The sequence below is a fragment of the Python bivittatus genome, unplaced genomic scaffold, assembly GCF_059951505.1.
Source record: "Python bivittatus isolate LINGU-HERP-01145 unplaced genomic scaffold, Pbiv_v1 ctg000080_np1212, whole genome shotgun sequence".
NCBI lineage: Eukaryota > Metazoa > Chordata > Lepidosauria > Squamata > Pythonidae > Python > Python bivittatus.
In genome coordinates, this window is record NW_028277035.1 from 36286273 (window position 1) to 36302239 (window position 15967).

At 37.4% G+C, this 15967-nt stretch overlaps 1 protein-coding gene across 1 annotated transcript in view; it reads right to left on the reverse strand.

Moving 5' to 3' along the window:
* The window catches only part of CSF1R (colony stimulating factor 1 receptor), a 49250-nt gene that overhangs the window by 9301 nt on the left and 23982 nt on the right, over positions 1-15967 (reverse strand). The window contains exons 6-16 of the mRNA XM_007431168.3: positions 15660-15840; positions 14114-14229; positions 13234-13342; positions 12336-12532; positions 11326-11426; positions 10173-10299; positions 6379-6483; positions 5464-5574; positions 4233-4401; positions 3597-3679; positions 522-637 (exon numbers count right to left, since the gene is read on the reverse strand). Of these exons, the coding sequence (XP_007431230.1) occupies positions 522-637; positions 3597-3679; positions 4233-4401; positions 5464-5574; positions 6379-6483; positions 10173-10299; positions 11326-11426; positions 12336-12532; positions 13234-13342; positions 14114-14229; positions 15660-15840 (1415 nt within the window). The remainder of the gene's footprint in view (positions 1-521; positions 638-3596; positions 3680-4232; positions 4402-5463; positions 5575-6378; positions 6484-10172; positions 10300-11325; positions 11427-12335; positions 12533-13233; positions 13343-14113; positions 14230-15659; positions 15841-15967) is intronic.

A 15967-nucleotide genomic window follows, 5' to 3' on the forward strand; every position in this document is an offset into this window, starting at 1 on the left:
TTGCTAAAGCTAAAGTTTATGTTAGTTTGCCCCCTGCTTCCTACAGAGTCAGCCTCTAAACAAACACATATTATTCAAATAGCTGTCCAGAGTTTGTATGTTAGATGGGCAAGCATATACATTTTCTCAATCAATCAAAATGTTTTTCCATTTGTGCTGGTTAGAAAAGAGAGGCACAAATGGTAAAACAGTGTTCATATTATCCTTAACAGGATTGTCTGCTCACTTACATCCCCCCCCCCCCCACTGTTATCAAAAGCCATGCAGAGTTGTGCCTTAAAGATGCTAGTGTAATCCAAAAGGATGCTTCCAAGTACAACTCTCTAAGAACAAATTCTTAGAATATACTGTACATGTATCATTTCAGGAATTGCGGCACTACCAGCCAATAGGGTTGCATATTGTTCTGTGCAACAACAACAACAAAATTCCTTCCTGGTAGAAAGTTAATACAGGAAATCAAACTTGGGCTTCAGCTCTTTTTAGGATGATGTGATGCATTCTCAGCAGAGGGTCCTCACATTTTTTGAAGCCAGGAAAGTCATTCCCTGGGCCACTTGGTTAGAGAACTGCAGCAAGTCAAAGAGGTCGAGAGAATGTGAATCTTCTGTTCCTTGAGCTGAAATCGAACTTCTTCCTGGATTGGGAGAAAGTTCATGGAGATCAACACAGGTATGCCTTTGCAGGGTAGGGAAACTGCATGAATGACACTTAGCAGTAAGACATTAAAATAATAAAGGTCAAAAAGTATAAAACTCAAGAGAGGTGAAATCTTCTGAATCTGAAATTACCTGTGATAACAAAGGCTCCCCACCTAGAGACTAAATGTAAGTAATTCCCAAGAAACTAATGGAGTTACGTTTCAGTGGGCACTTGCAAGAATGAACTGGAAATTATTGAGCAGAAGGAGATTTAGTTGTTATGTTCTCTTTGCTCATCCATAACTGGCCTACCTATATAGGTTTTGCTTATCTATGGACTTCACATATAAAGGACTGCTTTGTATTTGGAAAGGAGTTTTGAGCCAAAAATGTATACACCCAAACAGCTTTAATTGTGAAGTTCACCCTTATAAATGATGATTAAAGTATATAAGTGACAAAAGCGGCAAGTGATACAGATGCAATTCATGAACAATGGTTTGCATGCAAGATGACTTCCAACTGAAAATGGTAAAGCTATGCATGCTTCAAATAGAATTTGGAAAAAGTGCTTTCAATTTTGTGTGAACTATCTTCATTAAAGCAGCTTGTCATTTTTCATTTTGTTCCGCATAAGCCTGGAAAAAAAAGTTGCAGCTTCTTTAAGAAAACCTCTCATTAAAGTTAATACAGCATATAAAGTAGCCATAATGTTTTTTTCAGGCACACATGCAGACTCCCTAAAACATGCTGACCCTATAAGAAACTTGAGGAACCAAGCAAAGTCTGAATGAATGGTGTACTCTATAAATATTACAAAAGAAAAGAAAAAGAAAAAGGGGAGCATATAAAATACCCCACACAACCCTCCCCCACCCTCGCAGCATACAGAAAAATCATCTTGAGATTTGGCTCTTCTGATAGGGGTGTGAGAGCTATGAATCTGATGCACAGACCCTGCACACACTGAAATCTGTGTCGTGTCTGTAATTGAGGAATTGAAGTATAGCTGTACAAACCACATTACACCACAGAGCAAGTTTTACCTATGGCGATATCTATATCTCCTGCATTATTCTGTGTCCATGTGCAGTACTGGGAATATTTAAGGACAACAATTATAGATAGTAATTATGTATTAAATGTCCCATCCATCCCAGAGATGAAATGTTCCGTTTTTCCTGGACCACACTGAGCTGGCTGGCCTGAAACGTTTCCAGAAGTAAATCATTCAGAATGGGAGGCTGTTTTTAGTGTTCCAAACAGAGAACAGCCAGATTGGCATGGTCTGGGAGACAAATGTAATGCTCTGGAGTTCTCCAGATGGGACATATTTATCCAGTGCTTGCTATTCCAGTAATAAGGGTCCTTGGCCAAAGACCACAATGAATGGGCCACCAGCAGGAGCGGCTGTATAAAAATCTTCTACTGTGAGGGAACACTGCTTATAAGGCAAAAAAGCAGGAAGAAGATAGACGCACAGAACCATAATATTGACAGCTTATGTAGATGCTAATTAACAAAATATTTGCGAGAAGGATCAATGAGGGAGAATGAGTAAGTAAAACCTAGTTCAATTGATAAATGATTAAACAACAGAAAAGATTGGAAAATTATATACTGCGAAAGGAAGGGAAGAAATAGGAAGAAAAAAAGGAATGGAAAGTTAGATAGGCAAACTGAAGGAACTTATTTCAAAAGATCCCTGGCAAGAGAGACTACCACCACACAGAAACCGAACTATTCAGAAACCGTGTCTGGGTAACAATGAGGCGGTGAGTGCCAAAACAGCAAATAAACACGTTTCTGGCTTTCCAGCTTCCACAATCTTGATACCAATCCAAAAAGTGGCAACCGGGGACATGATTGTCTATCCCTGCATCCGATTCACCTTCCTCCAAAGGCAAACACATGCAAGCCCCACAGTATACTATTAAAAAAAGAAAGAAAGACAACTCTGTTGTTTCTAGCCTGCAGTGCTCCCACTTGACTCACCTGAAGCCAAGTTCTGCAGAGGATTTTTAATTAGGGACAGGGCACATTAGAAAAGTCCATCCTTACTCAAATGATCCATCTGCTCATTGAGTTTGGACTTTGGGTCAAATCAGAACAGATCCCTAGCATATCAGACCTTGTGCAGAGGGTGGTGTTAAGTGAACTAATATTACTAAATTTGTAATAAAATTAGTGTTTAACTTAATCACTTAAGCTTTATTTCCAGATTTTAAAAAATGTATATTTTGCTGAATTTCATATATTAAAAATATGGGGTTTTAACTCTTGTCAAGCTCAGATCCTTACGTTCTGCAAAGAACTATTTGATAATCAGAATATTTTTGAGTGCATGACATTTTCAAGATCTAGACTAGGAAGTTTTGCCCTCAGCTGCAAAATTCACTGTGACTGAGACAGGGATGCTATTAAGCTGTTCAATCCAGAATATTCACATTTTTCTGAATTACATGTAATCTTTTGTCATTCCATGCTGAATAAAACAAAACATACAATTTTTTAGAACTGAAGACAGGAGACAAGCTGGCAGGAAGTTTGGCAGAAGTAGCCAGAAGACTCTGGGGAAATCAGAGGGCAGGCAGGAGGAAAGATTGGTAGCATCAACAGGAAGATGCTGGGAAGATTGGGAGACAGTGGGGCCATTGGCAGGAAGAACTATTTGATAATCAGGAACATCTGGGGTACATCTGAACCTCATGTTTGTTAATTTAGATTACACCGTGGCACAGAAACACAGCTCTCAGCCAGTTAAGCTTACCTTACATACCCATTATGAAGATAAGAGGGCCGGGTTGCACTGAGTTCTCCGTCGAGAAAAATGCATAATAATAAACAAACAGCAATCTAGCCAAAGTATTGGTAATGGTGCTAAATTTCTAGAACAGACATATCCCTTTTTGGTGTGTCTTTCCATTTCTCTTGGCAATGATCCTTGAATGTTACCTTGTGCTGGCATAGGCACTGATGCTGCGACTGATTTCATTTCCAGATAGCTGTCAGCACCTTGGCATCCTAGTCCACTATCGCTGAATGAAAGAGATCAGAAGAGGAAAAAACATTAATTGTTTCTATCTGCTTCAAGACCAGATCTTTCCTGCCAAATAGTCAATACACTTTGGTTTGATTCTAGAAGCTGTGTTGGGGAAGTGGGTAGAGCTGTTCCACACACAGGGACGAGGCAGGAGTTTCTCCCTGACTTCCCTGGAGTAAATAAAGGAATTTTTTCCCTTTACTTTCAGAGTAAAAAGTTGTACATAGCCAACTTTAGGCTCGAATTTCTGTGTGTGTCTTGCCTTAAAATGTTGGGGAACTGTTTAGGTGATTTTTGTCAGTTACGGTTGGAATGATCTCCAGAGTCTACAAAACAGGGATTTGGGCTTACATGTGGCCCTGGATCTCAGGTTACCCATATATGTCTTAAAATAGAATTGGAGTCTCTACTAGAGATTGCAATACAATAATTGCTTAATTTTTTTTTTTTGCACGCTTAACAAATACTCTGCCATTAAATGCCAGTTGTGTTAACATCACAGTTTTACACCCCATATAAGTAGGGGTCACAGATGACTAACTTATTACCTTCTTTGGACGTATTTTTTTCCAAGGTAGATATTTTTGTAATCAGCCATCATGCTATCAAGAGTAGATTCCAAGGCTAAATCCTGGATTATGAGATTCTCGGCTTTTTTTCTCAAGAAATTCAGCAAGTCCCCATATGGACAATACTCAGTAATTACAAGGACAGGGCCTAGAAAACAGAAAAGAAACATCACCAGAAAGTACATTCTTTTTTCTGCTAAATAGCAGTATTGATCAGTGAAGTCCTGTTCCTAGACCCTGCCCTATGGAAGAATCACAGCGTTGGAAGTGACCTATGGGTCAGCTACTCCTACCCTCTACTTAGTACATGGCTGGCTGGGGAATTCTGGGAGTTGAAGTCCACACATCTTAAAGTTGCCAAGGTTGACATTGCACTAGAACTTTGTAACAGAGGACCATCTGCAAATTTGAGGAAACAAACAATAGGCAAATAGTACTTCCCCCTTTTACTTCATCTCCTGCACATCCTCAAATCACTTATGCTCGTACTTTTGGTGGGGGGTGAGTTAGGGGACACATAGAGAAGCATAGATTGAAACATTTGGAGCATTTTAGAAAATAAAGGGTTAAGTAGCACTACCTCATGCTGTTTCTTCAATCAGGCTAGTAACTTAGACTGTTCTGAGTTTTAAAAAAATTGGGTGAGACAAATTGTTAATGTGAAATATGTACTTTGACACCCCCCGCCGCCCCATAGGCTATGCAATCATGTCTTGCAGTTCTTGTTCAGCTGTACCATTTAAGATTAGATGTAGCAAAGTGTTTGGAAATTGGGCCAGTGAATTTAGCATCACACAGTTCTATTGCCTGAGTGGTTGGTTTTTAGGGGCTGAGTGATAGATAAAGAACTGGAAAAAAGAGGAAAAGAAAATGGCTTTGAAAAGCACTGTGAGCAGAGATCATAAAGTGAAAGTGGTGTTACTTTTCAGTTTGTTCTTATTCATTCAAGACAGATTGCTCTGAAGGAGAATATAAAAATAAAGTATCTCTCAAGTTGAGCTCAACTTCTAGTATGCCAGATGTTTTAAATTCCTGAATTAAACCATTGGTGGCCTTTATAGCTTGATGGGGATTTGACATTTTCAAATAATTATTTAATCAAGTGGTGATTGTCATCTTCATGTGGAAACCTATGATTCAACAAGTTACTGAAAAGAAAGAAGACAATATTTCTGTGAACCAGAAAGGAAATGATGGGAAGAATAGTTACCTCCATGGGTACATGCTCCTAGAAGATTGACAATATTCCCATGATGACCCAAATGGCTCATGATCTTCAGCTCAGACATAAGAGCTTCTTGCTCATCTGTATGTGCTGTTGCTGAAACCCAATATGAGAACCATTAATTTGAAGTCAAATATGGGAGCAGGATATAGGAAATGGACATGATACCTGAAACGAAAACACCAGGTAATGGGAAGGCACCAAGTTAGAATCATCCAGTGGAAGGGTTGGAATGGATCTAGTCCAAACTTGGGCCAGTGTAGGAGCCCATTTCTGCAACAGTAATGGTTGGGAAAGACTTACCTTGGGCATCTGCATACCTTACAACAGGGATACATAATTCCCAGATTCCCTTCTGTGGCCCTCTCTGAGTCACTGAAATAGGTAGGACCAAACAATGGAAGAATAATGAAATTCCCACAATGGAGGAATGGATTGTAAAAATGTCAGAACTTGCAGAAATGGCAAAACTGACCTATTTGGTCAGAGAACAAGCAAACTTTTTTGAAAGACTGGAAACCTTATATGGACTTATTGTTGAAAGAAGAAAAAAATGAATTGTTGATTTATGGATTGGAAGATTAAGAAAGATGTGGACTAAACAAGGGGGTGAGGAGATTTATAAAATATTTAAGAAGGAGGAAGGACAATAAGAATGTAAGTATCTGTTGAAAAGAAAGTCAAAGTCACTTCTATATTTCTTAACTTTAGTTTTCTTTTTTCTTGCACTGCTCTTTTTTTTTTCTTTTGGTTTGTCTTTTATCATAAGAAAAGTCTTAGTAAACATAAATTTTAAAAAAGGAAATAAATAGGGGCAAAGAGAAGAGACAATGGATAGAAAAAAGAAAGCAGTCTTTCAGCCATTCTCGTTCACAGGAGCCTTTCTGATCTGGTACTTACATTTCAGCATTTTCACTGCCACTTTCAAGACAGAATCTTCCTTTCCCAGTCCAAAAGCTGTGGCTTCAACCACCTTCCCAAAAGCTCCAGCTCCAAGGACTTTTCCTGTGAAGCAAACGCAGTGTCTTCTTAATTATTAAGTATAATATTCCATGTGAATTTCATGTTTTTCTTCACTGAAATTCCTTGTTGCATATCAATTATTGTACTTCAATTCTGCATCCATTTGATTATACGGTCTTTAACTTGTTCAATTTCTGAGTTATATTTCACCAACAATTTCTAAATAAGGCCCAGCAAATGCTCTGCATTTTCCATTACAATGTCTTCAAATTCAGTCAAATCTCTAACTATTCTGCCTTGTTTTTATTTATTTATTTATTAAATTTCTCCCCACCCATCTGCCCCCAATGGAGAACTCTGGGCGGCTCACACAAAACATTAAAACCATAAATATATATAAATACATAAAACATAAAAATTTAAACAAAACATTACTAAAAAAGAAGGAGAAAGTCCAAGAAGATGATGGATCTGGGGCTGAAGACAGCAGCCCTCTATGGGGCTAGCCATCCCCACACTTGATGTACTACTTTTATACTACTTTTAAAGTACTTTTGTACTACTTATTTCTCCCCCCCCCTTTTAAAGTACTTTTGTATAGCTTTAAAAGTAGTACTTTTGTACTACTTTTAAAGCTATATTGCTTTCTTCAAGATATTAAATCCAGTCGGGTGGTTCTGACTATTCTGAAGAAAGAGCCTTAAAAGATTTTATCTTTGTCTTATTAATGATCAGATCTTGCAGACTATATGATTTGTTGTCTCTTCAGGGAGCAAATTTCATTGTGCTTTCCTCTTCATGAAAATAAATGTTCAATAATGAGGCAAAAGGTGATAAATCTGGACTGATTCTTTTCTATATTTATCCCAAACATTTAATATACTCTTTATCATTACATAATCTCTTGTAAGCTATTTATTTATGTTTCTACCAGTCCAAAGGAATTTGTGCAGTTCATGGGCACTTCTGGGTGAGGAATGGCAAACTAGCATGGATGACCACGGCTATCCAAGACCAAAGGAGGTGTGAGTAGACCAGTCCCACGGAACCCCTCTGGACAAGGAGAGGATGGAAGACCATCCATTTGTGCTCTGAATGGCAGCTTCTTGCAAGGAGGCCGCAGGACAGTGGTTTCCTGCAGGTTTGAGTGTTGGGATATGAAGGGAACCATCACATTCTCTGTGAGTTTGCTAACTTCACTTTCTAATCACTTTTGTAAATTATCTATTTAACTACCTTAAGGATATTAGAAATCTTCAAAACAACAAGTATGAAAAGCCACCTGGTGAGTCTGCCTTCATTCTTGAACAAAAGAAAAAATAAGTGTAAGAACCTGAAGAATTAGAAATAAATGGCAAAAATCTAAATAAGAATTTGATTTAAGAAAGTTATAAATGAATTAAGCAACCAGTCTAACTTGGATAATGGAATATTAAGACTTTTGCTATAAGATTTTGAAAATAATTATACAAATAAACAGCAACTTTGTGGAAACTAATTTGCTTAGTCTATCCTAAGTCAAAACAGTAATTTGAGACTTTATGATTTCAGAAATTGAACACTGTCTCTTGTTGTTGTTCAGCACTGGAACTTGTAAAATGACAGTAAAAGTTATGGCATTTGAAATATTTCAGGAGATCTTTGAGGAACGGAGTCAAAAAATAGCAGCTTCAGTGTCAGTAATAATGGCTGTTTCTATGAATAGATGATGTTCAAAAGATATTAAAGAAGAAATCACTGATGTGAAAGAGAACGTTTTGGAAGATTTACAGGATAAAGAGATGAAACAAATTTTGTCTGATATAGAAATATCAGAACATAAAGAATTGGAGAAATATTGAAAAATAAAAAAAATATGGATTATAAGACAGAAAACAAAAAGTGGAAATACAAATGACAAGCCAAGAGATTGACCCAGATAGGGATTGTTTACTGGACTTACAAAAGAAGTTGGTTAAAGAGTTGAACAAACTTTTGAGATGGGAAAAAGAAAAATTGAATGGAGATCAAATCTTATGACAGCATCTAAATGAACTAAAGATTAAGATTGTTATAAGCAAAAGAAAGGAGTACAAAGTTGGTTTGTTTGACCAAGGTTAAAATAAGACATATTTGCATAAATCTGGGATCCCTTTATGGACTTTTTGCTGACACTAGGACTGAAATGTTAATGATTTATGGGTTTGCATGTGGATAAGGAATAGGTTATAGGAAGAAGAGATACTTATATGTAACTTTATAAGGGGTGATGAATTGTTACGTTTGTACTTGTGATGAAGATCGGAAGTTACTTTTTAAAATATTTTTTCCCTTTCTTTTATTTTCTTTTTCTTTCTGTACACATTTTATTCTCTTTTTCCTTTATTTTCTCTTCTCTTTGAGTTTAGTTTGTATTTTCTTTTACTATTGTTATTAAAATTTTTAATAACATTATTAAAAACAAAGCAAAGGTATTTGTGCAGTTCATATGGGAGTCAGTTTTATCTTTTTCCATCTTAAAAAATCTACCATTATATTATTTTTTCCAAATACATGAATAGTTATTTTTAAATAGGTCTTTATTAATTTTTTCAAGTAATTTCCCAGGTATTTCACTTTTTTAGCATTGGGATTAAATCCTGTTATTTGGTACAAATATTGCTTTTCTTCTTCAGTTGTTCCATGTCAATATTTGCCCTTATTGAGCCAATATTCTGATATTGAAACATATTGCTATATGTATTCTGTTATCAGTTTTAAAGAGTCTTTTGGTTGTAAGTACAATATCAGCAGTGTATTATTTCAGTTCCTGAGTTTCTAATTTAATTCCAAAATTTTGTTTTCTTGACATACCTTCTTTGCCAGTGGAAATAAGGAAGGAGAAAGGGGACAGGCTTCTCCTGTCTCTTTCCTTATATGAGTACATTTTTGTCATAAATATTCATTTACTATGATCTTGGCTTCTTGTTGTTTATAAATACTCTATAACCATGTAAAAGAAGTTGGAGCCACAATTCATCTTCTTCAGTCTTGTAAGCATGAAAGACCATTTCAAATGATCAAAAACACTCTCTGCATTCTTTTTAGATAAAGCAGATTTATCCATGTTTGTAGGAAAAAAAACATTGATATCTCCAAGAATCAGAATGTCTCCTTCTGCACTTTCAAGAAGTGATTGAAAAAAAGTTCTTTATTTTGTTGTTGTTTAGGGTGTAAACTGAAGTAATCAGGGTAATTGGAAACACAACAGAATAAAAAGGATTTTCATTCTGTGTGTGTGTGTGTGAGAGAGAGAGAGAGAGAGAGAGAGAGAATGCTTGAAAACATACTGCATGTTTTTAATATATTGTCGGTTTTCAGCGGTTCATGAAAACATTACACGGCTTCAGTGGTTTGTCGGCTCGAGGAAGGAGAACGCCGTCCACCATTTTTAGTAATAGGCAGCCTGTCATAAATACGCGTTTTGACTTACATACAAATTTGAGTTAAAGACAGACTTAGGAATGGATCTTGTTCTTAACCCGGGGACTGCCTGTATATATATTCTACAGTCTATCTACACTTGGATTCAAGAGTTAAATTTTATTTGGCAACATTTTCTGTTTGTATAAAACCTCAACATTTTCAGCATAAACAACGCTACAATCCTACTCAATGATTAGATATTTTCATACTGTTTGTATAATTTCAATATCCGATCTGCTAGTAGGGTCAAATGGTTCAGAGAGAAAAATTCTAGAGTTGCTCCTCACCAAATTGCAGGTTGTTTCTAGGAAACTCCCATTTCTCATTGTAAGGAAGTTGGGTGGGGTCAATAAAGGTATAATTGTTTCCTTCACAGGCCTCAATGATCTTCCAGTGGACTTGATATTTTGGTTTCTGAGAAGGGAAAACATTTTATTTAGGAATCATGCATTGTTTCACAGCATTTTGGCATAGTTGTATCCAGCCCAATCCTATTATGGTATTCTAATAAAATGACAGATTGTTGCATTAGAATGTGAATAAATAATTAATAGAGCATTTCCTTATTAAAAAAGGAGAAGCGGAAAGTTAAGAAATAGAGCAAGAACTGAGAAGGAAAGATGGCCATTAAAGAATAAAGGGGGGAAAAGAAAAAAAGATATAAAAACTATATATATAAAAAAAAGACATTGGTGAGTTTTGTGAAAACTAAGCTGTCTTTCTATAAATAAGCACACAGTTCTGTACCTTTAAACAAAAGCAACATATATCTACAATATCTGTTCAACAATGTAATGGTTAATAAACTAGTATCACTTCACAGATTAAAACGAATAAAATTAAAATTGTTCCTGAAGAATTGGCCCTCACTTCATACCTAAGATACTAAGCTACAGGAAAAGAGGCCAATAAGAGAGAAAATGCCATTAGGAGAATCTTCATCATTTTGAGGTGAAAGCAGTGAGATTTTAAATTCCCAAAATAAATAGAAAAGAAATTAGGCCATTTCTGATAAAATAAAACCTGTTTTGCCACAAACATGCTGTTCTATACATTTACTTCAGTCATTCCTGGTGCTGTACTAATGACTGTCTAAATTGTAATTTTTTTTTTAATTGAGTTTTGCACAGGATATATTTTTCCTCCCACCCTCCCTTTTTTTCTGAGGGGGAAATGATGTATTGATAAATTCTGTTTTCTCCTTTCTTCAGCCTATGGGCATACATGTGCCTTCTAGGCAACACTGCTCTGAATAATTTCTCTGAGGACATTGTACTACAACTCCCACGATCTCCCCAGCTTCCATGTTCACTGGGGATGGTGGAGATTGTGGTTCAAAACATATCCAAATGACACCAGTCATTTGAGTTTCAGCACTTTTTTGGTTTCTGGGGCATTTTCTGACCATTTTTCTTTCCATACAGAAATATGAAACCTTACCTGTTTATATTTATAGAATAAGAAAATGATACACAGAAGAAGAAAACCCATTATTCCTGCAAAGCATGCGATAAGTAGTTTGGAGGTTTCATTTCCATTTCCTGGAAAAACAAGATGCGGAAGGAAGAGAACATTTGCAGGTAGTTCAAGCATCCTTGAGATCAAGAGCAGGTTCTGCAGTTTGTCAGTCTTGAGTATATATAGTCACAACATGACAATAGTGTACACCACAATTTTTCCTCAGCAGTCTGAAATATTGCTGAGTTCACACAGTAAATGTAGCTGTGAGGTGGTTGAAGGTTTTTTTTTTTTTTTTGGTATAGCATGTTGTGCCAACCCAGATTATTGTGGTTTATTGAACAAGCCATTGTTTGGCATGATGTATGAATCAAGCTACTACTTTAAATTTGTCATACCTTCCCCTCATGCTCTGAAAAGTCTTTGTATCTTTAAGAATGTTTATTCAGTTAACTCAAGCTATTCTAATGAAAGTTTTTGCAGGTATTTTGGACAATAATTCATAGATGGCTGGGGTTGATGAGACATATTTTCCAAAACAGTTGGGGAAGGTGGAATTAAATATTCATTCACCATTTACCCTTTCCCCTACATTTTGAAAAAAACCAGCCTAGAGAGTAGAAATTACAGACAGAAAATGTGCATTTATTTTCTAAAAAAGTCCATTAGGTTTTGTCCATGTAAGTTACAAAAAAATAATAGGAATTGAAATGTATAAGTCCAAATGGAAACCATTCATTTCTCATTCAGTTTTGGTTTCTTTTTTCCTTATTTCTTTTGAATAATTTGAATTTTTGAATAATTCTACTACTCTCATTTAATTTTCTCAACCCCCCCCCCAAATTATAGGCAATAAATGATTGCTTTAAATGAATGGAAAAATGAAACAATTAAAAAAAAATGGGGGGGGGGATTCACATAATTAGAGCCACTACTGAAACATCCCATGAAAACTAATTTTTTAATGAAATGAATGTTTAGATTTCTCTTACCGTTACCAATAACGACAAGAGATAATGTATTGAAACTGGAGTCATTTCCAGCACTATTAACTGCGAAACAGCAAAATTTCACACTGTCCTCCTTCTCCACCTTAAGAGAACTCTTCAATGACACTCTTACAAAGGGAATTTCGTCCGTGACCTCTGGGCTGGAGTCATTCAAAAGCAGGATCCCACCTTGACCACATCTGATAGACAAGCAAATATGTCAGAGATATTAGTATGACAGGTGGGTGAGAGTTCTATTTGTCAGAATATCTTAGGATTGGTGTACCAGAAGTTTTCCTTGCCCTTCTCAAAACGATGACAACAATGGGAGAAATAGCTAATTCATGGGAGAGATGCTTTCTAACACATGGGTTGAGTGCTACTGTTCCTGATCTCACTGTCATCAGCCTTCATCTTTTTAGATCATTTGAATTAACCACGATCTTCACAATTCCAAAGTGGATTGAACACCAACACTCCAAAAGAAACAATAACAAATGGATGAGGATCATCCACAAATAAGAGCAATCTAGAAATTAGCAGCAGTTTCTTATGGCAATCAGCTATCATAAACCCATTCCTTCCCTATACCCTTTTCTCTTTCATTGATTGTCTCAACTATAATATAATTTTAATTCAATGCAAATCAACTACTTCAGAGATTACATACTGGGGAGTTGTATTTTAAAAGAAAACAAAATCAAAACAACCAAATCATTCCAATGGGTCTCCTTCATTATAGTTATGAAAAATAATGAGAACTGAGATGAATTAGTTCCATAATGAAAATCCAAGTGGTGTATGACAGCTGCAGTGCTGTTACACCCTTAAGTCTGATTGATTTCAGCAGACATATTTGAGTGGAGATCCATTGGCTTGTGCTGTAATTCGGTTAACTCACCTGTCATGGTGGGACAATTTGTACCACTGAATATGTGGAGCAGGATAGCCAGATGCTTCACACTGAAGACTATTGGAAATGTTGGCCAACATTGTAACTTTTGGTTTAGCTAAACAGCAAATACAAGGGAACTATTAAAGATAGCAGACAGCAGCATATTTTCTTCATTTCAAACCTCACTATTGGTAGCACCAAAATGGTAGCGCACTGAAAAAATGGAACTTGCAGTAACTCAAAGACATTAACAGGCATGCTCTTTGCAACTTAACTGCCCATTGCTTTTTCTATGCAGGGGCACAAAGTCAAATTATTTTCCATCTGAATGAATTGATTCAATCCTGACTAGGAAAGGTTACTTCTGATAAGAATTCAGGATTAGTTCTAGGACCCTGTCAACAGTCATAAGACTGTAGAATTATAGCTAGTTTTTGCTTTGCCACAAAAAAGAAGACAACTTCCTTTTGCTCACCTACCTTGAGATCAGATAGAGTTAAGAGCTACCTTGGATATGTTTGGCTTTAAGGGTAACTGGATTTCCCTTAGAAAGGTTTTGGTATAGCTTTTGAGTTTTCTAGTCTTCTAGTTTGGAAAATGTCAGCCTTGCAAGGTAGACCAGACAGAAAGCATGGCCAGATGAGCTAATTCTACTTTATGATTATATCAACAGAATCCTGGAACTCTGAAAGTACATTTCTCCACCCATCCCCTTTATAGTCCAAGAGACTAGGGAGGGTCTCTTTTGAGCCTCTTGTCCTGCCCACATTCCTGCTGTGGGCTAAGTTGCCTTTTATCTGACCGTTCCCTTGGCCACATCTCTTCTCCCTGTCTCCCAAGATCATTCCCACATACCGTTACAGAAAATGAGAAGTACAGGACGTACTTTTCACAGAGATGCCAAAATGAATAGATGCATTGGCTGCCCCATTATCTGCAAAAAATATGTATTCGCCGCTGTCTTTTTCCTCCATCCAATTCAGCGTGAGTGTATTGTTGTGTCTGCCAAAAGAGAGAAACAAATATACGTGTAAAAAATGTTCAGAAGCAATTGTTACTCAAGTTCTCCATAGTGACAGATGGTTGTTTTGTAAGCTTTATCATGAGGTATGCTAGCTTTCCAAAAATACACTGAGCAGAAATAGGAAAGAAAGCATAATTCAAATAATGTCTAAGTTGCTTATTAAACAACCATCTCACCTGTCACTATTCAATACATGGCACACAGTACTGGGATTTGCAGCAGCTTCTTCCTGGCAGATCTAACTGGTTGAGCCAAAACTGGCTGGAGAAGGCAGTTCTGAAAGCATCTGGGTGACAAGCCATGAATAGCATCGGTACTTTCAATTAGGCAAGGAAATCAAATGGCAAACAATGCAGGGGCTGCAAAACTGGTGTTATGCGCTCCCAATGTTGGAGCCTGAAACAAAATGCATCCACTGCATTTTGGACCAACTGCAGTTTCCAAATACTCTTTAAGGGCAGTCCCATGTAAAGTGAATTGCACTAGTTCAGCTGGGTGGTAATGACAGCATGCATAGCTAGGTTCTCCTGCCCCAGGTAAGGCCACACTTGGCGCACCAACTGGAGCTGGGCATAGGCCCCTCTGGCCAACAAGAGCCGTGAGTCCAGAAGGACCCCCAAGTCGCAGACCTGCTTCCTGATGGGGAGTGCTTGCCCATCAAGGAATACCTCTGGTAGTGACAAAGGATCCTGACTTGCCAGGGCCCACCTTCAGTTTGTTCTATCCCATCCAGACCTTGACAGCCTCCAAGCACCGGGAAAGGAAATTGACAGCATCTCCCTCATGACCTGGGCTAGTGATCTACAACTGGGTATCATCACATATGGACGATACTGCAAACTGAACCCTTGAATTACCCCTCTCAGTGCTTCGCGTAGATGCTAAAAAGCAGAGGAGACAAGACTGACCCTTGAAGCATCCCACAAGCCAGGGTAAGTTAGTGCATTACTGTGATCGGCTCACAAATTACAGATCCAACTCTGAACAGCAAATCACATGAACTTTGAAGATACATTGACCCAATGAGATTTGGATCTCAAAGAGGCAGGAGGTCTGAGATTTTTCATATAGTCATGCATCAGTATGGGAAATCCAGATTCAAATTCTTCCTGGTTCAATCAGGAAATTCCTTGGGTGGCTTTATGTGCAAGTTTCTGCCTTTTATCCCGTTCTACTCTGAAAGGCTTTGTGGAATCTAATATCCATCTCTGACCTCCTCAGAGAAAAATTGCAATAAAACACAACAAATATGCCTATGAGATGCTGGCTTTGCTGCAATTGTATGAGGCAACTTCATCTGACAGTCTTCCTCTCCCAGAAAGCTAAGTTAGGACTGCACCCAAACTGGCAACAGAACTGTAATTTGAAAAAAACCCTGAGGAAAGGGAAGACACTATTTATTCCTTGCCTGTGATGGCCAAAACTCATGTGGCTGATGTATTTGGAATTTCCTGATGAGTTCACACGTATCCATCTATATGTTGAAGGTCTAGGATAAGCGTCAATGAACACCTGAAGGTTCAGGCTTTGATGCAAGTTTGTCTCCTGAATCCTGTTCTGCACTGTGGACAAACGCAGATACCCTTTCTCTGGAAAGCAAAGTATGAAGTTAATCCATAGGGAAGTGAAGGGAAAAGTCTTTCTCTTGAGGAAAGTAGGTGGGCTCTTAGTAGAGTTCTCCATTGTGGAAGGTATAATGATCATAATCACTGAGGA